The following is a 25,186-nucleotide window of genomic DNA, read 5'->3' as shown; positions in this document are numbered from 1 at the left end:
AAGGTGCCAAGAGAGAAGCTATTCAATACGCTGCAGTTATATGGTGTGAATGGGGCATTATACCAAGCAATACTTAGTCTTTATTTGAGTTGTAAGTCAGCAGTCAGAATTGAAGGAAGTACAGGAAGATGGTTTAATGTTAAATCTGGTGTGAGACAAGGATGTACATTATCCCCTCTGTTATTCATTATCTATATGGATCACATTATGAAGGAAAGTGGTATTAAACATGATATCAAAATTGGAGATGTTAATGTCAGCTCTTTGCTTTATGCAGATGATGTTATACTTCTAAATAAATCTGCTACAAGTCTGCAAGATTCTCTGACTAAATTGAATAGCTGTTGTAATAGATATGGTATGAAGGTCAGCAATAAAAAGACAAAGACAATGAAAATAGGCAGAATCATTGAAAATGTCAACTGTGTTGTGAATGGAGAACCTGTGGAACAAGTAAAACATTTCAGCTATTTAGGCACGATTTTTACTGAAGATGGTAAATTAAATATAGAAATAGACAACAGAATCAGCAAAGCTGGTATGGTGGGAAGTCAATTGAATAAATTCATATGGAATAAGAGAGAAATTAGTCGGAACACTAAATTAGCTGTATACAAGACAGTGTTCAAACCAGTTTTAACTTATGGATCTGAGAGCTGGGTCAGAAGTAAAACACTTGACCAAAGACTAGAGACCACAGATATGAGAGTCCTGAGAAAGATTATAGGCGTGAACAGATGGCAACAATGGCAATATCATATTAAAAACGAGGATATTAGGAAAGAACTTGACATTGTCAGCATCCAGGAATGCGTTAGCAGAGCTAATCTCAGGTGGTATGGTCACTTAAATAGAATGGGCGAGGAAAGATTAGCAAAACAAGTGTTCTCTGCCAGGGTGGCAGCAAAACGACCCAGAGGAAGGCCAAGATATAGGTGGATTGATACGATACAAAGTGCTCTAGACGATAGAAATATAAGATCTGATAATGTTGGAGTCTTGACAAGTAACAGACTGATTTGGAGGAAAATTGTAGATAGGAAATTAATAATGATGTAATTTTTTTCATGTAGTACTATCATATCCTGTACACCCCTTGAGGGTACATGGCAGGAATTTGATGATGATGATGATGGTAAATTAAATATAGAAATAGACAACAGAATCAGCAAAGCTGGTATGGTAGGAAGTCAATTGAATAAATTCATATGGAATAAGAGAGAAATTAGTCGGAACACTAAATTAGCTGTATACAAGACAGTGTTCAAACCAGTTTTAACTTATGGATCTGAGAGCTGGGTCAGAATTAAAACACTTGACCAAAGACTAGAGACCGCAGATATGAGAGTCCTGAGAAAGATTATAGGCGTGAACAGATGGCATCAATGGCAATATCATATTAAAAACGAGGATATTAGGAAATAACTTGACATTGTCTGCATCCAGGAATGCGTTAGCAGAGCTAATCTTAGGTGGTATGGTCACACTAAACAGAATGTGCGAGGAAAGATTAGCAAAACAAGTGTTCTCTGCCAGTTTGGCAGCAAAACAACCCAGAGGAAGACCAAGATGTAAGTGGATTGATACGGTACAAAGTGCCTTAGACGATAGAAATATAAGATCTGATAATGTCGGAGTCTTGACAAGTAACAGACTGATTTGGAGGAAAATTGTAGATAGGAAGTTAGTAATGATATAATTTTTTCATGTAGTACTATCATATCCTGTACATCCCTTGTGGGTACATGGCAGGAATTTGATGATGATGATGGAATCACTTTCTGGAAATGTTTCCTGAAGACAAGAGCAAGGTTGCCCATCAACAACTGCAAGAGACGAGCAGTATTTGTCATTATTGTCATTACTTGCCAGAAGAAATCGAACATTTAACGCAGCACAACTTCGATTTGAACTTTCCGCAGCAACACAGAGGCTGGTATCAACATAGACAGTACAAAATCGTCTTCATGCCATAGATTTATGTCCTTGAAGACCAATGGTTTGCATTCGACTTACTGCAAATCACAAAAGAGTCCGAAGAATTTGAGCACAGGAACACCGCAATTGGACAAATGCAGATGCTCGTGTACTTTTTAGTGATGAGTCTAGGTTCAGTCTGCAACCAGATAACTGGTGTATCTTGATAGGACATGAAAGTGGAACAAGAAATAATCCACATTTTGTTTGTGAAAAACCCAAACATTAAGGTGGGAGTTTGATGGTATGGGCTGGAATAAGTATAAATGGCCCTACTGATCTCCATCTTATCATAAACGTTTCGTTAACAGCCCAAAGGTATCTCTGTGATATTTTTGAACCCATAGTTCGTCCATATGCTGCTGCAATTGGTTTGAGGAAGAAGGTATTGAACGAATGGAGTGGCCTGCTTGTTTACCGGATTGTAATTCAATTGAACATGCCTGAGATGCTTTAGGTAGGTGCATTTCTGCTCAACTGGTGCCACCACAGTTGCTTCAAGAGCTCGAAATTGCTCTCACAGAAGAGTGGGTAAATATCCCACAAGAAGTGTTTGATCATCGTTTCCAGTCCATGCAATCAAGATGTACTGCTGTTAATGGAGACCATATGCCCTATTAAAAATTAACAAAAGCGTTTTTAGCTATTCTTTTTAAAATTATTTCACGCTAAAATGTATAATTTCTTAAATTTGTAATAAACATCGATTATTTAAACAACGTCTCATCAATTATACCCTATCCATAAGTAAGAAATTTATTCATGTACAAAGTACCCAATAGTTAAAATTATTTGCAGAAATTTATAATTATTCAACAGAAACTAAAACATCCCCTGATTGTTTTGAGCATTGCACACACACACACACACACACACACATTTATCATATCTAGATGGGTGTCTTAAGTGTACACAAAAATAGTCAATGGTTCGTAGACTAAATATTCTTAAATATGGCACCCTTTCTCCTTAAACCATCCTATTCCAGAAAACTCCCGAGATAAAATATTACTTTCATTGTATAACAATAAAAATATTTTGAAAACCTAATTAAAATGTAAATAAATAATACATAAATATATAAAAAAAAACTATATTTTGTGAAATTTATCTTGCACTACATTTGCTTTTCATATATTGGTATCAGTGCAATATCATTTCAATTTTCAGTGAATATCATTTTCACAGAATTTTTTCTGCGATGAATTGTCTGTGAATCCTTTTTGATATATGTCCATCAGCCATCCTCTTATCCAAACTAATAGCTTATAATCCCATCCCACATCCTCCAACATCCTCTTCCATGCTGTACCGTGTCAAAGCCTTAGCAAAATCTTGGTGTACCCATTCCATGTTATAAAATGTGAGCAAGTTACTTGACCATGATCTTATCTTAGTAAACCCATGCTGATCATTGCAAAAGCTTCTCTGTCAATCCATTTCTGCAGGAGAGCTCTTGCCAACTTTCCAAAATCTTCAGCTCCACTGATAGATACATATCAGTCTTTGTGCCACCTTATGCAATGGGATTATCATACATCTTTTCTACTCCTCCGGAATCTTCTCGGTGCTTCAACCTGTTCTCATAAGGTTCATTCCACAGACCTTCTATCATCTTGGTCACTCATCTCTGGATCCTCTCCACTTCCTCCCCATCACGAAGAAACCCTGGTGCCCATAACTGCACAGTAGTTCAGATGGGATCTTATCAAGGCTCGATACAGAGGAACAACAACTTGTTTGTCTCTGCATGTTAAAGTATTTTTCAGAAGCCAAGTGATTCGATGAGCTGATTTAGTCACTTTTGCAATGTGCCCCTAAACTCCACCAACACTCCGAAATCCCTGGCCTCATTAATCTCCTGGAGTACGATTCCACCAATGCGATATACTGCTTCTATTCTTTTCACCCCAAAGTGCATAACCTTACACTTTACCACATTAAATTGACATCCATTTTTCCTAGCCCAGTCCTCCAAACTATCCAAATCATCCTGTAACATTTTGACATCCTGTGCACTCACAATTGCTCTACCCAACTTTGCATCATCAGCAAACAAGTGAACACTTCCTCTCAAATCCTTTCCTATATCATTGATGAACAAATTGAAAAGCAGTGGTCCAAGTACAGAGCCCTGCAGCACACCACTAGTCACAAGCCATCTTTTAGACTCCACTCCTGCATAAACCACTCTGTGGTATCTCTTCTTCAACCACCCTCCTATCCATCTCACCAACCCTATATCTATCCCCATCTGCTCCAGTTTACTGATTAGGGTTCCATGTGGTATCCTGTCAAAGGCCTTGGCAAGGTCCAGTAGTTTCACTGTAAACCCATTACCCCTATCCAGTTCAGCCGTCACTGTGTTATAGAACGTGAGCAGATTACTGAGGCATGATCTACCCTTCACAAAACCATGTTGTCCCCATTCAATATCCCATTTTCATCTATCCAATCCTGTATTCTTTTCTTGACTAATTTCTCTAAGACTTTGACAATGATTCCTGATATGCTAATCGGTCGGTAATTTACAACAGCAGTCTTGGAACCACCTTTATGCAGTGGAACTATTTTCCCCCTCTTTCCACCCGCTCGGGACTAACCCAGACCCGAGACTCAAATTAAACAAAATGGTCAAGGGTACTGACAATTTTTTAGCTGCATCTTGTGCAACAAGAGCTGGTATACCATCCAATCCCACAGATGTATTGACATTGAGGTTATGCAATAGACTACTCACCTCCACTTCATTCACCACAATTCCCGTATAATCTACTGGTTTATTCGTTTCTGCAATGTCACCACCTGGATGATATATACTTGCAAAGTGCTCACTGAGTAACTCAACTATATCAACTGATTCAGTTACCTCCCTACCATCGGCATTCTTTAAAATCATTCTGCCATGTACATTTTTCCTTTTACTTGCTACATATCTAAAGAACTGTTTAGGATTCTCTTTAGCCTGCATGGCCAATGTTCTTTCGTAATCCTTTTTTGCTTTTCTTACCACACTCGTCACCCTTCTGGCCTGCGCTTTATATCGTTCATGTGCCTGCCGGTCACCTTTCTCCTTAAATTCTCTCCATAGTTGTTTCTTTTTTTGCAGCTCAAGCTTAATGGTGTTAATCATCCATTTAACCCCTATTTGATTTATTATTCGGACTCTAGATATACAGTCAGCCATTGCTTCATGCAAACCTTCTTAACTGCCTCCCATGCACTATCAACTTCTAGTCCTTGCAGTTGTACATGCCATGGCACTGAACCAATCAAACTCCTAAGCTTGTCATACTTTCCAGCCCGATAATTCCACATGTACCCCATCTTAATTGAAAATTCCACACCTTTAGCCACCTCCCAAGTTAAGACCCTATGATCACTCTCACCGATTGGTGGCAATGTGGTCATATTTGTTACAGCCAGATCCTCAGATGTAATTACTAGGTCAAGCACTCTCTGACCCCTAGTATTTTCCATTACATGCTGTTGCAGATAGTTATCCCTTAATAACCGCATAAAATCCAATTCCTTCCTCCCGTGTGTCCTCTTCTCACTCCAATCAATGCGACCATAGTTGAAATCTCCCATAATAATTACCCTCCTTCCACTCATTTCTTCTATTTGCTTGTGCATACTGTCACAACCATCTTTTCCATCACCTGGTCTATAGCAGCACCCAATTGTATATTTAGTTCTGCTAGCCACAATCTCACACCAAATGGCCTCAAATCTCTATCCTGCAATTCAACTTCTATTTTCCTTGGCTGTAGCTCATCAGCTATCATCAACAATACTCCTTCCCCCATTTTATTCTCCCGGTCATTCCTGAACACACTATACCCATCACATTCAATCCCACCAGCTATATCATCTACAGTCAGCCATGATTCACTAATACCAATAACCTGTGGTCTGGAAGTGCCAACCATGGCCAAAAACTCTTCCTTCTTGTTCCTAATACTCCTAGCATTAGTGTACATGAATTTAAGATCCCCATTAGCCCGAACCATACCTTGATGCCTTATATTAACTATCCCACTCTGATTTGTTGTCCTTATTCGCTCGGGCATATTATATTCATTCATACATTCAACTGCCTACCTAAGGACTGTATATCTACCCCCCCCCCCTTATGTTACAAGTGCAATAAACACGGTATACTCCAGGGTGGGCAGCGGAGGGAGTGGGTCTTTGGATGAGTTGAGTAAGCTTTTTAATTTTGCAGGAGGTTTAAAGGTGGCTTTGATGTTGTATTTCTGTTTATTTTATCTGATGTTCCTTTAATGTAAGGAATGGTTATAGTTTTATGTCTGGTTTGTCTTTGTTTTTTATTGAGGTCTTGTAGAGAATTTTTTTAATAGTGTTTTTTGGCTATATCCATTTTTTTGAAAAGTATTGCTGATAATTTTAAATATGTCTTTCAGTGCCTGTTCACTGGAGCAGATCTTCAGAGCTCTGTTTTTTAGAGTATTAATGACACTTAGTTTTTGTGTTGGGTGTTTGGTAGGAGTTTATGTGTATATATTGGCCAGTATCTGTCAGTTTCTGGTAAACAGTGAAGGAAAGATTGCCAGAAGGAAGACATGTGACAAGTGTATCGTGAAACGGAAGTGTGTTCTGTTTTTCAATCTCAATTGTGAACTGTATGAGTTTGTGTTGTTTGTTTAGGTGGCTAAGGAATGTGTCTACTGTCTGGCGGCCATGGGACTAGATCGCAAAAACTTCGTCACCGTATCTAAGCCAGACTTTGGGTTTTAAAAGAGAGGAATCTATAGCATGTTGCTCAAAATGTTCCATATAAAAGTTAGTAATAGTGGGAGGATAATGGCTGTGCCTTCTTTTTGTAGGTAGAAAGCGTTTTGCCATACAAAATAACCTAAACTCAATACGTGTGCAAAGAGCGCCATATCTGGAGGAAACTTGTTCTGTAAAAGAAGGATTGTGTCATTGATTGGGACATTCGTAAAGACGGAAGAGACGTCAAAACTGACTAATAAATCATCTTTTACTAATATACTGTCTTGGATGATAATAAATTTAGTTTAATCCTTTATTCAAGTGTGTGTAAACAAAGTTTGCACCTGAAAGTATCTTCAGAACTGGGGTAAAGTGGTACAACACTGGGCAACTCCTTGCAAAGGTGGAGCAAGCATCTCAGTATCTTCCATAATGCAAAACGCATCTCCTTGCAGATATGTATAATGTTATGCATTAAGGGAAGGGCCACTACCCAGACTAGTTTCAACCTTTATTGAGGTCTCTTCAGTGGGAGCCAGGCCCAAGTGAAGATATGTATCTTTGTTTGCACACATTTGGATAAAGGATTAAACTAAATTTATTATAGTCTGACCAAGTGAAAAATAAACCTTCAACATCTTTCTCTAAATCCAGAGTAATTTAATAAAAAGGTGGCACACCGTTTGGCAGCTCCTATGGGAGGAGATGGCCTTGCTAATGCTTCTGCCTTGGTATCTTCACTTGGGCCTGGCTCCCACTGAAGAGACCTCAATAAAGATCGAAACTAGTCTGGGTAGTGGTCCTTCCCTTAATGCATAACATTATACATATCCGCAAGGAGATGTGTTTTGCATTATGGGAGATACTGAGATAGGAGTGTTGGTAGCTTGCTCCACCTTTTCAAGGAGTCGCCCGGTGTTGTACCACTTTACCCCAGTCCTGAAGATACTTTCAGCCGCAAACTTTGTTTGCACACACTTGGATAAAGGATTAAACCAAATTTATTATAGTCTGACCAAGTGAAAAATAAACTTTCTTCATCATCAATGTCTTGGATGATGTTTATGAAGTGTTGTGTGTTTTTGATATAGGAGGAGGAATGTCTTACCAACTCCTTGAGTGCTGCTGCTTATTTTTTTGGCTAAGTGATAATTCGGGCTATCGATCCCATCAACTATAGGCTGGAGTGGTGTGTTTTCTTTATGTATTTTCAGTAGCCCGTAAATTCTTAGGGAACGAGCATAGTGCGGGAATAGTTTTTTGATCGTATCTTCGGGCCATGTGGTAATTGACTTAAGTAGTTGCTCTGTTTTCTTTTTTATTCTATTGGTTGGGTTGTAGTTAACGAGTTATGTGTTATTGTCTGAGACTAGTAGATTCATTTTTTCTACATAAGTGGTTCGGTTTAAAATAACAGTGACATTTCCTTTATCGGCTCTAGTTATTACGATGTTTGGATTTGACTTTATTGATTTTACTGCTGTTAATTCGTGTTTTGTTAAGTTGCATGTTATTGTTTTGTTATGATTTAAAATGTTGGCGGTTTCTAAACATATTTTGTCTGCTATGTTATTTGGGATGAATCTTAAGCCTTTTTCTATGTTACAAATAAATTCAAGTTTGTTTATCGATTTGGGTGCCACCGCAAAATTTAGCCATTTATTTAATACCGATAGTTTGTGTTTGTTTAAAGTGTGGTCGGATAGGTTAACTATGTTACTGTTTCTTGCTTCTGATTGGTTGTTATCATTCCCTGTGGAGAAATTTGAAGCTACTTAAACGCAGATATCTGGATGATCCTGGAAAAGATTACAGATAACACAGTGAACCATATCCTCCAAACGAAGAAAGAAAACCTAATTTCCAAATTTCAAAGACTAAAATATCGACAAAACCAGCCGCCATATTCAAATTTCTCCACAGGGAACGGCTTAGATTCATCTTAGGTCTGGCTTACATATATTGACGATATTTTCGCAATCTGGTCCCATGGCTGCCAGACACTAGACACATTCCTTTGCCACCTAAACAATCAACACAAACTCATACAGTTCACAAGTGAGAGTGAAAAACAGAACACACTTCTGTTTCTAGATACACTTGTCACACGTGTTCCTTCTGGCAATCTTTCTTTCACTGTTTACCGGAAACTGACACATACTGGCCAATATATACACATAAACTCCTACCACCACCCAACACAAAAACTAGGTGTCATTAATACTCTAAAAAGCAGGACTGTGAAGTTCTGCTCCAGTGAACAGGCACTGAAAGACGAATTTAAAGTTATCAGCAATACTTCAAAAAAATGGATACAGCCAAAACGCTATTAACAAAATTCTCTACAAGACCTCAATAAAAAACAAAGACAAACCAGACATTAAACTATAACCATTCCTTAGATTAAAGGAACATCAGATAAAATAAACAGAATACTACAGAAATACAACCTCAAAGCCAACTTTAAACCTCTTGCAAAATTAAAAAGCTAACTCAACTCATCCAAAAACCCACTCCTTCTGCTGGCCCACCCTGGAGTATACCGTATTTATTGCACTTTTAACATACCATATATGGGAGAAACAGGATGCACAATTCCTATCAGGCAAAAAGAACATAAACGACACATCAAATATAAATAATTATAATGAAGCTAGCCTTTCGGATCATGCCCTGAACACCCTACATAGAATTGACTGGAAAAGCACTAGTTGTCTACATCACACCAAAACATGGTATGAACACATATTCAAGGAAGCCTGTGAGATTATTAGCAACCACCCTAATCTGAACAATAATGAAGGTCTAAAAATCCCAAAATAGATGGAAGGCATATATTCAATCCATGGACCCTTCCTCTCTAAGAGCAACTATAAACAGGACTGTAGAAAATCCAGGATCCTAAATCAGAAATAACAATTGTAATGCTAAAAGAAGGATATCATTGTTACTGAAAGAAAACTATCTGTAAGAAAGTGTTTATTTATGTTATCCGAAATAGAATTTAGCTTGATATAGTTTATAAATAATTTTTTTTTTTTTCACTAGAGGTCATGCCAGTAAAATAACTTGTGATCAATTCATTGCTTCTCTAGCTTACTGTATGCAATGTAACTCAGCTTGTCCTGTATATTTGTATATGTTTCAGATGATGATCTTAATATGAAGATCGAAACGTCGGGATATTAAAAGTTATTTATGACACGGTTGTAAAGTCCATAATTTCTAAAATGAATGCTGAGCACTGTGTAACACTAAAAGAAAGGATTCTGTTAATTTGCCAAGCATATGATTTTCCTTCCCATCTTAACCTAACTTAAGTGCTACCTTAAATCTAACTTAATCTATCTTATTCCAGTTGCTATATCCCCATCTAGTCCTATTTGGGAATTTCAAAAATTTGATATATCTCACAGAGCAATTCTTTAGTGGTGGGATCGTCCCATGAAGACCACCAACCCAATCTGACGAGTTCACCATTACTAGACCTTATGGATATGTCTATGAGAATATCTGCTTTATATTATGGGATACTAAGGCAAGTGATGTGAAGTCATTAGCCTCTATATGTGAGTTGTCCAGTCATGAAGTTATTTCACATGCAAACTTTGTTTGCTTACACTTGGATAAAGGATTAAACCAAGAATACAATTTCTTGGCATCTTTAATTTATAGTATAACCAAGTGGAAAGACTTTCAACATCCTTTCATTGTGATCTAATTTCTCCAGACTCCTGATACCAAATGGATTCAAGTGGAGACGAATCCATTCATATGAGATGTGTGGAGTGATTGGATTCACTCCACACATCCAAAAACTCGCAACCATTTCTTCTACACAACATTTGGTTTGAATTGTTTGCCATTTTAGGCTTTTTTATTTATTCGTTACTATCATCTCTCATTAACAGATTAATGATTTTTACTCTTTCTCTCTTCAGTCTTCTCTCTTTTAGCAATCCCTTCTTTAATATTCAATTTATCACTATTAGATTTAACACTCTTTGATCCCTAAATTCCTTTTGTCTCATGTCTTGCAGCAGCTCAATAAATTCAACTTCATTCTTCTAATGAGAACTACTATCTCTTTTAGTTTTCGTTTCTGTTTTTCAGATGCATTTATTTTTGATTTTCACTCCTGAAAAACTCAGAATAGAAATCATCAGTGGCATGCTGTATAAGTGAATCACCATACCATATTACATCCTTCTTTTTATATTTTTATTTTCTATTTACTTATCCGATTATCATTACTCAGTAATATATTATATATTTAATTTCTTCCTTGTCTATCATTTTGCTATATATCTTTCTTGTTATTCCTGTTCCCCTCTAAACACTTCTTGACTTGAATTACCATGTTATCTGTCTAATAATTAATTTTAGTCTTTAGACTTCAAAAGTTAATTCAGTGTCCTCATTTGAATTGGTACTGCATGTCTCAGGGAGCAGGCCTTTCCTCGATGTATTCATTTTTGTCGTTACTCATTGTTATTATATTTTTGGCATCATTTTACATTACTCCTTTAGTTTTTCAAGATCTCAACAAGTGTAATAGGAAATATACCAAATATATAATATAATAAAGAGACAAAACTGAGCAGCGATATACAGTACTACATTTTGACTGTACTAAAAAAATACTGCAGCCAATTAGCATCTTGTAGTCACGGCTATATCAATTCACTCTCTAGTATTATTTCAAATCTGGTTAAGCAAGGTCATGGTTGCTGTTTTAATAATATTTTTTCTTAGAATAATTAGTGTTTTAAAGTTTAGTAATACTTTGCATAGCACAGATATAGGACTGAAAAAGTCCCATGCTATGCAAAACTGCACTGTTTAAAACATTATACTCTCTGACCACAGATCTGAGACCCTAGTGTTGGATCTTGAATGAAAGGATTTCCTTGGAAAATTATTTCTGTTTCAAGATCCAACAAATTTAGCTAAAACAATAACGAAAATTCTTGTAAATAAGTGAAGATACCAATTTTGTTTAAAGAATTATACTAATACAAATTTTGTAATATTAATTAAAGGTGAAAGATGTCATTTATTTGTAAAAGATTATAATGTAAGAAGTTTCTCTATAAGATATATGTTAGAGCATAATAACGAAGGATCAAAGTCCATTAACGACAACTTCGGATAAATTGTACAGCTGACGGCAAATTGCTTACGTGCGAACGGCACGCTCACAGTGTTTTCCGGGAAAGCGCAGCAAGCATATGAAGTATTCCAGGAAGATAGGAATGAAAATAGGAGCTGGGCACAAAAAAGAAAGTGTCAGGAAGAAAGTTTTGGGTGAAAGAGGGCGCTAGATACACGAGGTATAAAACGGGTTTGTCTCCCCCGTTCAAGGCTTTTTTTTTTTAGGTTTTTTCATCTGGAGTTGCTGGAGAGTTTCTGGTGGAGGCAGGAAGAGTTCCAGTTCAAGATCTAGTCAATAGCGGGCAGATATTCTCTGCTGTCGGTGGAAAGAATAGATGAAGAAATATTAGGTACTCTTCTGAGTAAGCCTGAAGAAATTGGCCGCCACATACGTCCACGTGGATCGATTCAATCCATGCTGTTTCCAGTCGAGAATGCGATGAAAGGACAGAACAATGAAGGCCAAACCTATCCCATGAGTTAATCACCAAGGACGAGATCGAACATTCGGAGAGAAATTATAAAGAAAGGATAGACTGAATAAGTTACAGGAATGTGGTAATGTAAAACCCTTTTATAATTCCTTTGTTAAGAAAGAACGGAATATTGTGTTATGGAAGAAACGAGATGTTAGGTTATAAAACTCTAAAATTGTAGGGAGGACTATAGTGAGATTTGGATACCAGTGTCTAGAATCTAAAGGCTGTTTCCTTAGTATTTGTGTGAATGAGTAGTAGTTAATTTGCTATAAGTAATGATCTATAGAGTTATCGATGTGAATGTTTTAAGAATATGTGTAAGATAGTAAAGATATTTAAAGGATGCTAGCTAGAATTTTGTGTAGTGAAATGAGCCTATTCTTAGATGTGATATGTGAATTACAGTTATTTATTATGTCTAATCTTATAACTTGGGATAACTCTATTCCTATTGAGCGTTTTTTATTGTAAATGGAATCTTTGGAATCTAATAAATGTATCTTGATTATCTTAACCTATTTTGTGCCTTGATTTGAATCCAATGCACCACTTGCTAACATTTGAATCTGAGTGGGAGTGAATTATATGACAGAGACCATGACTGCAAACTAAAGTATTTTAAGAGAGATAGATAAGATTGAGATAAAGAATAACTAATAGATTGATTCACTTAGTATATTTTCTGAGGGTAACCCTCAGTTGGCTGGCGCAGCTTGATCAAATAAATGTTGCCAGAATAGGAGGTAACTCCAGACCGTCATTGCTGAGAATCAGACTCTATTCAGAAGTCTAGCCTTTGTCGATTTATTCAATATACTTAATCTTTCTAAGAATCAGCCAAATTGTGTGGATAGATTTAACTGTGAATGAGATAAGTAGGAGAACACAATAAAAAAATATAAATTAAAGAAATGTCACAATATAACAATGGCGCACTGTCACAATATAACACTAGTCTGGTAACTTGCCAAGAAGAGTCAGTTCATGTTAAAGGGGAATAAGAAATAAGCTGGTGCATGCACGAATTGGTCACCAACATGCAAAATCACGTGCTTTATACGTAAAATTTTCCAACTGTTTATACAAGCAAAATAGTTACCACCTTGAAAACTACAATGTTCATTAAAGAAAAGCTAATTTTCCGACGTGTAATAATAAACAACTCATCCCACAAGACAGATTGATTATCCTATTATCAGAATGGATTCTCCTTCTTCTGACATGCGCAAAAGTGTCGAAGTGTCTCGTATCTGTGGGCGTACAGTAGTGTGTTATAGTGTAACGTGTTCCAAAGATACATCCATAATATTAATGAAAAAAAGAAAAAATGTGCATAATTTGTTTGGTGTAAGCTCCCCAGAAATACTAATTAATTCTCACAGAAAAATTAAAAAGGATTAAAATAAAACAAAAAAGAAATAGTAAAGATTTTTAATGCTGATAACTGAACATGGGTTTTTATTTAGAAAAACTGTATTTAAACAATGTTCGTTGCATGGTTTTTTTTTTCATTTTTTCTGCATCAAATAGCATTTTGCAAATGCTTGCTGAACTTTAATGCTCTAATTCACTGTTCGAATGCCATCTCATCCATAAGCAAATTAAAAGCTCATTTAATAAGAATTATTTTGTAGGCACTTAAGCAACAGTTTCATCTAATTTATCTTTCCTCTTCTTCATATTTGTTTAGTTTTTATTTTAGTGTTAGTTTATGTTTGTTAGGTTCACAAACTTTGTTGCAGTTCCTCTTCCTTCATAACTGTGAACAAAAGGTTACTTGTATGTATTAAAATTAAAAAATTTGTAATCACACCTTTGTTGCACCAGAGTTAAAATATTACTAAAGGGTCCTTTCTTTTAGCGTTACATGGTGATCAGCATTCATTTTAAAAATTTTATGGAATTTACAACCATGTTAAAAAAACTTTTTTTATTATCCCAACGTTTCGATCTTCACATCAAGATCATCATCTGGAGCGTACATAAATATACAGGACAAGCTGAGTTACATCATTGACTGTAAGCTAGAGAAACGATGATTTGATCAGTGTTATTCTACTGGCGTGACCTCTGGTGAAAAAAAAAAAATTATAAATTACATCAAGCTAAATTCTAATTTACAATGACAGGAATAAACATTCTTTTAGTTGGTTTTCTTTCAGAAACAATTGGTGTCCTATTTTTAGTATTACAATTCTTATTTTTGATTTACAATACTGTTTATAGTTGTTCTTAATGAGGAAGGTCGAATATATACCTTCCATATGTTTGGGATTTTTAGACCATCATTATTGTTCAGGTTGTGGTGGTTGATAATAATCTCACAGGCTTCCTTGAATTTCCGTTCATACCATGTTTTAGTTTGATGTAGACAGCTGGTGGTTTTCCAGTCAATTCTGTGTAAGGTATTCAAGGCATGATCAGAAAGGTCAGCTTCACCATAATTATTATATTTAATGTGTCGTTTATGTTCCTTTTGTCTAATAGGAATTGTGTGTCCTGTTTTTCCTATGTATGTTGCAAGTACAATAAATCCGGTATACTCCAGGGTGGGCTAGTGGAGGGAGTGGGTCTTTGGATGAGTGGAGTAAGCTTTTTAATTTTGCAGGAGGTTTAAAGGTGGCTTTTAGGTTGTACTTTTGTAGTACTCTGTTTATTTTGTCTGATATTCCTTTAATGTATGGAATGGTTATAGTTTTATGTAGTCTTGTTTGTCTTTGTTTTTTATTGTGGTTTTGTAGAGAATTTTGTTAATAGTGTTTTGGCTGTATCCGTTTTTTTGCAAGATATTACTGATAATTTTAAATTAGTCTTTCAGTGCCTGTTCACTGGAACTGATCAGTTTTTTAGCGTGTTGAAGACACCTAGTTTTTGTGTCGGGTGGTGGTAGGAGTTTATGTGTATATATCGTCCCGTATGTGTTGGTTTTCGGTAAACAGTGAAGGAAAGATTGCCCGAGGGAAGACGTGTGACAAGTGTATCTAGAAACGGAAGTGTGTTGTGTTTTTTTCACCAGAGGTCACGCCAGTAGAATAACGTGATCAAATCATTGTTTCTCTAGCTTACAGTCAATGATGTAACTCAGCTTGTCCTGTATATTTATGTACGCTCCAGATGATGACCGATGTGAAGATCGAACCATCGTGATAATAAAAAAAGTTTTTTTTAACGTGGTTGTAAATGCCATAAAATTTTTAAAATGAATTATTAAAGGATGCTTCGATACAGCCAATACAACAACATTCTAAATGACTAAAGTACTGTTTTAGTAGAGTCAGAATGTTAATGCAATACAGTTCCATACTGCTATTAAATTTTTTTAAACTGTTAAAAATTATAAACCATTGTTATAATATTTAAATATCTTAACATGATTTTATGTAGGAAAATGTTGTTAACAGATTACTGTAAGAAGAATATAGTACTAGTGCTTGTATTTTCACTATTAGTTTCAAAACATGATGTGACATAAAAAGGCATCATTTTATATATATAGAATAGATGTGTGTGTGTGTGTATATATCAGTGGTGCACCCAGGATTTAATCTTGGGGGGGGGGGGGGAGTTGAACGGATAAAAATATAATTATCCGTTTAACTAAAATTCGTTAAATTTCGTTCATTAAATAAAATTCATTAGGTAATTATAAAAATTTATTTAAAGAATAAAATCCAGTTTTCTTTTCTTTTTACATCCAGTTTTCTTTTCTCTTGAATTATTTCAGTCGTGGTTACATTAATCTCTCTCTGTGTGTATATGTATAGCAAAGCCAGTCCGTTCAATCGTGATTGTGTCATGAAAGATCTTAAATAGGTTTTTAAAAGGCATAAGTTAGAAAATGACCTTTCACTGACGCATGTTGTTACCGGAAGCGTTGCAAATATTTTTAATAAGTTATAGATGTTAGGATATATCATTTTGTCACACTTTGAAACTGCATCAACGGCATTTTTGAATGGAACTATTGCAAATGGTTTTTCAAATTTCTTATACCACAACTGAAATTTGGTGTTCAAAATTGCTGAATTTGTATATAATGCAAATCACCGGCATAAAATTCACACAATTGACGAAAATCTTCCGTTGCACTTGCTGTTGGAGCATCTTTTCCATTTGGTAAAAGAGAAAAATATATATTTCAAAATGTTGCAGTGCCGAGTGAAATGTTCATGAAGTTGAGTCAATATTTGGTCAATAAATGGAATGAAATAGTTCTCCTGAAATACTCTTCTACAAAATCGGCTGGAACATTGGACCTTAATGTTTGTTTTGATGAAGTCCTTGGCTTTTTAATGTCAATATTAAAATTATTGGCTTTTCTTCATCGTAAATATCTTTAAATGAAGAATCTGGTGTTTCACGAATGAAACACCAGATTCTTCATTTAATTGAGCCACATCATCATCAACAAAATTTAGGACAATTAAGAGGTCACTGTCAGATTTTTGCATTATTTTAGACAATGGTAAGGTGCACGCAAATATTTTTTGCAAGCTAAATAAAGATATTATAAATCTTAAAACATATTAATATTATAAACAACAAGGACGTCTTTTTTTAGGGGTATTGAAGAAATTGTGCACCTTTTCAGTTATGCCAATGAAACTTCTTATTTGTCACAGATATACATTTCCAAGTACATCACACATTTCCAAGTGCCAAATTCAAACTATGTGATGCACAATGAACATATAAAGCTTGTCGATATTATTATTACATAACATCTCCATGTAGTCCAAAGACATATCGAGGAAGGGCACCTACTCTACAACTCTCTGTCTTCACCAACCACAACTACAGTCATCATCATCTACACCAACACTGTCTACCTATTTCTCAATGAATTGAAGGAGCTTATTGAGAAGGAAGGCTACACAGATGATCAAATTTTTAACGCTGACGAGACTGGCTTGTTCTGGAAAAGAATGCCATCGCGCACATTTCTAGCAGAGAAGGAAAAAACACAAGTTGGGTATAAAGTGTCAAAAGACCGATTGACACTTTTACTAGGAGGTAATGCATCAGGTGATTTAAAATTGAAGCCACTATTAGTGTACACTGCAGAAAACCGAAGAGCTCTTGAGTGCTTTACAAAAAACAATTTACCTGTTCATTGGCGTTCGAATAAAAAACCGTGGGAGACTCGTTCAATTTTTTTCGAAGACTGGTTTAAAACTTGTTTTTTCCCTGAAGGTAAAAGCTATTGTAAAAAGAATGATATTCCTTTCAAAATTTTGCTTTTATTAGACAATGCGCCAGGCCATCCAACTCTATTGACTGACTTAGATGAAAATGTCAAGATTCATTTTTTTCCCTCCAAACATAACATCAATTCTGCAGCCGATGGATCAAACCGTTATCTCCACTTTCAAGGCTAACTATTTAAGACGAACTTTTGCTCAAGCTATTAAAGCTGCAGCAGAAGAAGATTCTTGGACTTTGAGTGAATTTTGGAAGAAATTTAACATAAAAGATGCCATTCAAAATATTTATGAATCTTGGCAAGAGGTGACTCAAAGCAACATGAGAGCCATATAGTATAATATCTTGCCGCATTGTTCAAAGGACTTTGTTACCTTTGCAACACAGAAAGAGGAAATCTCAACAGAAATTGTGCAGATGGGCAAAGATCTTGGTTTTACAAGTTCAGATTGTAACGATGTGAACGAATGTATTGATTCTCATTCAAATGATCTGGATGATGAAACCCTTTTGAAGTTGGAACAACAACGAGCCTATGAAGCAGAAGAAGACAAAGATGAACCATGACATCATGCCCACTGATGTCATGGTTGAAGAATTTTCCTTTGCTGACCTTTCAACTTTTGTGCGAAAAAATCGACGAAGCTTCCAACTTTCTCATAAATGCCGACTCAAATTTGGAAAGAAGCATCAAAGTAAGACAAAGTCTTGATAATGCTATCAAATGCTACAGAGATCTAGTACTTGAAGAGACAAAGAAGACAAGGATAGTTCAACAAACACTAAAAGACTACTTTAGTAAAAAGTAAATTACTGTATGCTAAAATTGAAGCAATATTTGTTTTGTTTTCTACAACTTTTATATCAGTTTAAAAGGATTTTATTTGTTATTTAGTTAATAAAAATAAGAATTTTTTTTTTCATTTTTAAACATTCTTATTATCCTAAATTTTTGTAGTAAACAAATTAAATTGAAAACCTTTATAAATAGACCTCGAACAATGCAGTTTTGCATAGCGCGGATGCTTCTTGGAACCAATTAACCACGCTATGCAAGGTATTCCTGTATATATATATATAGTGAATGCTCTTATGGCAGTTTCACATATTATTGGAATTCGGTTGAAGATAGCATTTCAACTCAATTGTCAGCTATAGTGCCAACTATAGAACGTTCCTAAATAACAACAAGTGATATCATCCACGCTCTATGAATGTATTGTACGCGCTCTGTTCTTTGTTTAATATAATTGGAATCGGTTGATTATAGTTTGTAACAGTATTTTACTTTTTAGTGCCGTACATCAGTTATGTACCCTGAAGATGCCAACAGACTGAGATGGTGAAACTAGCTGGTATAACTTAGTTGTTTATTATATGCACTTGATCAATACAATCCCAATAAAAGTCTTTCCAGAGCTCTTTGGTCAAGAAAATGTAACATTTTTTTTAACATGTCAGCTTGCTTTTCGCATGATTTCCGAAAAATATATAAATACTGGAGTTTACTCACAACACATTTTGTCCAAGTATTACTTAGCACTTCTGAAGATATGAGCCTTGGTTGAAGGAGGAAAACTTCAACAATAAAAATCAATAAACAACAAGCAATGTGGTGATGTGGACAACATATGTTCACTTCAAATCTGACAAAACAGCAACGGAAGCAATAAAACCATATTGTTTTTCACTTCATCCCTCTTTTATTACTCATCATTCTGCCGCTACAAATTAAAATAGTGACAGAATGTTCATTCCATGAACATTCTGCCGCTATTTTTTTTTTAAGTATTCATTTTATTTTAATAATTTTTACTTATTCAATTTTAATTTATTTTGTTTGGATAATTAAAATATATAGATTTATTTGGTTAATTTAAGCCTGTGGACCTTTCCCATCATCGCAGACCATAGGTTGAGAAATACTGCTATAGGGTTCTCTCACATTATGTGACCCCTAATTCATAAGTAGTATAGAAATAGAAGACATGACACAACATAAATAAAAAATGAATTTTAATTAGGGAAAGTATTTTGGAAAATTTTCTAGTGTTTTTTAACTTTTTCTTGTGGGGGGGAGGGGGCATGGCCCCTTGGCCCCCCTCCCTGGGTGCGCCACTGGTATATATACACACACACAAAAAAAAAAAGCGAGACTAATCCTATAGAGTGGGAGGGAAAAGACAAAGAGATGGTTATAGAGCATGTTCTAATCTGTCACTGTTAGACAAGACTCGACTTATATATATATATATATATATAATGTGTGTGTGTTTTAAAGATACCAATCAATTTTATAAGCTAAGTTTTTTAATCTAATCCTTTTTCCCAAGTAAGCAAACAGACAAGAAAGTCAAGTTTGTGGCTGCAGTAGTCTGTTTGCTTACTTGGGAAAAAGGATTAAAAAACCTAGCTTATAAAATTGCTTGGTATCTTTAACAAAATATATAACCAAGGTAAAAAACTTTCTACATTTATATATATATATATATACACACACACACACACGAGGTCTGACACAATAAAAATGAGACTAACCTCATAGAGTGGGAGGGAAAAGACAAAGAGATGGTTATAGAGCATGTTCTAACCTGTCACTGTTAGACAAGATTCAACTCCATCACTTAGTACAGGTGTTCAAATATAGACGTTTTCTTACCCTCAGTCAAAAAATGTTGGAGTGCAAGAGTGAACAGTGAGTTATCAAGTTTCTTGTGAAACTGAAGAAATCTGCAACGGAAACTTTTCAATCATTGACTGGGCCTTACGGTGAAGAGTGCATGTCTCGTGCACACATTTTTGAATGGCACAAATGATTTTTGGAAGGCCGAGAAAGCGTAAAAGATGATGATCAGCCAGGTTGCCCATGCACAGCAGTTACTGATGACAATATTAAAAAAGTGCAAGATGTGATTCGAAAAGAAAGAAGGTTGGGTGTTCAAGCTGTAGCTGAGAAAGTTCGTTTGGACAAGAAAAGTGTTTGATGCATTTTAATGGAAGAATTGAACACGAAAAAGGTTTGTGTAAAAATGGTTCCAAAAATGTTGTCAGGTGACCAAAAAGAATGTCGCAAAGAACTGTGTTTGGACCTTTTGCAATGCATTAAGGATTAACCAGATTTGTTGAATTTGGTAATTACTTGTGATGAAACTTGGATATTTGCGTATGATTTGGAAACCAAGCGACAATCAATGCAGTGGAAGTCAGCAACATTTCCAAGTCCAAAAAAAGTATGCATGAGTTGTTCGAAGTTCAAGGCTATGTTGATTGTTTTCTTCGATATCCAGGGTATTGTAATGGCAGAATGGATTCCCAGTGGCCAGGCAGTAAATCAGCAGTATTACTTTGAAGTCTTGACGAAATTGCACGAATCTCTGATAAGGAAACAATTAGAATTGTGGAGAAAAATGGTTGCATTTTGCATGAAGACAACAGACCCCAGTCACTTTGTCTGTGAAGCAGTTTTAGGCTAATAACAACATCACTGTGCTTGAGCACCCATCCTATTCACCAGACCAGGCTCCCTGCGACTTCTGCTTCTTCCCAAAGATATCCATTTTTTGTCAGTAGAAGATGTGAAAGCAAAAAATTACAGAGATCCTTAGCAGCCTTTCAGAAATTGATCTGCAGAATTGCTTTGAATGTTGGCAGCATTCTATGCAGCTGTGTGTCAACTCAGAACTATTTTGAAAGTGATCATAGTTGATTTTTTCAATTTGTTAAATAAAAAGAGATACAGGCACAGTTTTTTTTCTATGTCAGACCTCGTGTGTGTGTGTGTATATATATATATATATATATATATATATACATACACATACACACTGTAACTGTCTCTTTTACATTACACTATAATAATGTTCTAAACAGTGTGGTTTTGCATAGCATGGGACTTTTTTGGCACCTATCAACTGTACTATGTAAAGTATTGTATTCTATAATGCTAATTATTCTAAGAAAAAACATTAAAATAAAGAAAGTTAACTTAGTATCAAAAGGCTTTGTGAATGAAATATTTAAAACCTTGATTTTATAATTTAATAGTGGCTTGTAAATACATACAGATTTAAGCAGTGACTAAATTTTTTTTTTTTTTTTACAGAAATTTGAATTCAACATTTATATTACAATAATTTACCATTTACAGGGTGTTCGGGATAAATTTGACAGTTTCGTAAGGAAAAAGAAAATCTTCTTTGTATCTATTAAATTTAATGAATTGACAAAAAAACATTACAGGCAGAGTTAATTACAATACTATCAACAAGATTTACTCAAAATAACCACCATTAGCATCGATCACAGCTTCAATTCTGCTTCGGAACCTCGAACAAGCTGATGCTACAGTCTCCCTGGGAAGGGCCGCAAAAACTGTTTTAATTTTATCCATTAACTGGGCTTTTGTATTACTGGAAGTGCGATTGGTGTCTTTTTCAACTGCGCCCCATACAAAATAATCCATGGGGTTAAGGTCTGGGGAGTTTGGAGGCCAAACATTTGGACTGGTGAAGTCGTAGAAATTTTCAGACAACCATTTTTGACTTTTCCCAGAGGTGTGGCAAGGGGCCGAATCCTGCTGCCATACATACGGCCTACCATTGGCTACCCTTGTCATCCAGGGCTTGACTACAGTTAGCAACTCCACGAACAAAGCCCGAATTCCAATGCCAGGGTTCTTCAACACCTGTTCCTGCAGATTTGCGAGGAATTCTGCTGTACGAACGCAATCAGATCGTCTGCTAGGGATCTTTCTTCTTGCTACATCCTCGTAGTTACCATTGCAAGTCTCTAGTTCATGCCTGATTGTTTTTACTGTATTCAGGGAGCATTGGGCAGCAGTCGTAATATCCTTATTTTGATGGCGGGCACGAATCATCATGATACAAGTTATTCTCTTCCATGATTCAGGTGGGTTCCAGCTATCCATCCTTTCTGACATCTTGTATATGAATGAAGAAGGGTCCAAACTTTTAAATGAAGAGAAGTGTGTGTTAATACATGTAACTTACGGAAAAATATAATTAATTATAAATATGTCAAATTTATCCCGAACACCCTGTATCTATCTGACCCTTCAATTATCCAAAGAGCAGGATCAGATAAAGTACTATTGCATCGTGCTCTACAGGGAAGTTAATTGACGAGTCGATGTTTTGAAGGTTAGATAAATGATAGATTACTGTATATAAAGTAAGTTCTTGGCTTGCATGTCATTTATTTAATTTGTTCCAAAGGTTTCCATGGAATAAGTCAAATGGTACTTAAATACATAAAGATAATTAAAACTAAGCAGCTTCTGCTTATGGAAAGAAAACTTTGAGAAAATAAAACTTTATTCAATGTCCTATCAAGTACATAAATATATAAAAACATATGTAATTATAAGAAAACTAATACAGCATGTGCTACATATTCATTATTAACACATATGTACATACTGATCATTTAATGCGTTCTTAGACTCTGCAGATTTTGATGGCATCTTGGAGTACTTTTCCAATGATCTCTGTGCCACAGCTCTTTTTCTCTCATCATAAATCAATTTATAGTATGCAATTGCATCATGCATCACTACAAACATTTGCAGACTGTTTGGTGTCTCGATCCCGGGCCTTTAACCTAGAAAAAATTTCAGAGTACCAATACTATCAACCTGCTCAGTGTATAAAACAAATGGATATTTGTTATTTGTTTTATTTTATATTTATTTATATTTAGCATATGGCTCACATTTTAAAAGTTACATTACATTAATTCTTAATATATATGGACATAGTAATAGACATATCTTACAATAATAAGACATAATACAGTCATAAAAGAGACACTCAAGAATAGGCTACAACTATTATGTCTAGGTTGATTATGCAGTCAGCTGCACTTGGTGTAGCATGGATGAAGTCAAACAGGTTTCCACTGTATGCACGTTGACACATTCCACTGTAATATGATTAATTGTTTGGCAGGGTGATCCACAATTGCACCTGAGTGAAGCAATCATGCCCCATTTGTAAAGGTGGTCTGCACATCTGCCATGATTGGTGCAGATTCGGTTAAGGGTAGACCAAGTTTTCCAAGGTAGGTCAAAAACCGAAGGCATCTGTGGTGGGTCCACTAATTCATGGAAGACCCCCTGTTGAAGTGTTACCCAGGACTCTTTCCACTTCTCCTTCATGGTGAAACTTGTCTCTGCAAGATTTTTTGCTGTTAAGATTGGAGGGTGCCTTGACTTTAGCCTGTTTATATCTAGCAGTGGGATATCTTTTGTGGTCATTTCATAAGGTGAGCAATACTAAATATGAAGTTTGTCAGTCTATTGGTTGGTTTGAGAAGTTTGATGGAGACATTCAACTTCTGTGGGATATATCAGAAAGCTGAATTCAATGATTTCATAAATTGATTATTGTTCATCTGAAGAACATATTGGTGTATTTCTGGGATATATGCATAAAATAGAGTGTACTTCATCAATTGTTTAATTCTTTAGTAATTAACAGTTTTGAATGCTAGAAAACTAGATTATATTTTTTGTAATTAAGCTACTTTACTTGATTCTAGAATATTAAAAATTATTTCAGCATTGAATCCTCTAATAAAAACATTTTTTTATAATCAGGGTATGTGTTGGAATTGTAGTACCACCCAAGGAAGAGGAAGAATGGTTCTGTAATCGTTGCATTGCCAAACAACAAGAAGCAACAGCAAAGAGGAGAAAAAAGAAACATAAAAAGGAAAAGTGAACAAAAACGTTCCTATTTTGTTTCACTGTCCTGTGTATATGTACTTATCTGTATGTTGGTGCATATGTGGTTATTTATGTATCAGAGCATTTCTCTCTCACCTGTAATTTTAATCACATTTGGATTATCTCATTAGCATTTCTCTCATCTAACATATATGGCAACCATATATGTGACTTGTACATTAGCATCTGCAGTAAATGTGATCAATTTTTTTTCTAACTCGTGGTAGTATTATTTACTACTTAGTTTCACCTAATAACAAATATATATAATGCCATAACAGAATACTATAAGGCAGTATCTCAGAATCTTTAATATTTTAAATCAAACAGATGCCAGTTGATATAAGTTTAAATCAGTGCTCTGCAAATAACAGTATAAGTATTATCCAGGTATACCTTGATTAACGAGGAGGATGCGTTCCCCGAAATTACTTTGTTAAGCGAAACTTCGTTCTCAGAGGTAAAAATACTATGGCCATAAGTAGGGATACGTTCATACATAAAGAAAATGAGACTTTTTTTTGAAAAAAAGAAAAGCTTTATTAAATAAAAAGTCAATATTACATACCAAACAAATGTAAAGTTGGTTGTTTATGCTTTTTTTCTCTTTCATTGAACACTGATTGCTTAACAACACTTCTTCCTAACTCAGAATCATTTTCACTGAAAAAATTTAAAAGCGTTTTCAATGTCATTCAAGCAAACACCTTTTTAAACGTTGGGTTGCTAACAAGTTTTTCTAACTCTTCCATTGAAAAACTCATCTTCTGCATTTAATAAATTTCTTACATTGTCTTCGTTGACATTTTCGAAACTTCATTTCTGATCTCTTGAATGTTATTTTCTTCTTTTAGTACAACTTCTGGCCATAATTTGCATCAAACTCCAT

General features: G+C 35.3%; 1 protein-coding gene across 2 annotated transcripts in view; it reads left to right on the top strand.

Moving 5' to 3' along the window:
* The window catches only part of LOC150108408 (uncharacterized), a 371,725-nt gene extending 347,217 nt beyond the window's left edge, over positions 1-24,508 (top strand). For both annotated transcript variants that reach the window (XM_090390757.1, XM_090390758.1), the window contains one exon: positions 24,169-24,508. In XM_090390757.1, the coding sequence (XP_090246883.1) occupies positions 24,169-24,292 (124 nt within the window). In that variant the 3' untranslated portion in view covers positions 24,293-24,508. The remainder of the gene's footprint in view (positions 1-24,168) is intronic.
* The last annotated feature ends 678 nt before the right edge of the window (positions 24,509-25,186 follow it).

This window comes from Typopeltis vanoorti, chromosome 3 (genome assembly GCF_054136105.1).
Source record: "Typopeltis vanoorti isolate ZY-2024b chromosome 3, IOZ_Tvanoo_1.0, whole genome shotgun sequence".
In the NCBI taxonomy this organism is placed as follows: Eukaryota; Metazoa; Arthropoda; class Arachnida; order Uropygi; family Thelyphonidae; genus Typopeltis; species Typopeltis vanoorti.
The sequence above is the reverse complement of the archived record's forward strand: the minus strand, read 5'-3'. Positions and strand labels throughout refer to the sequence as shown.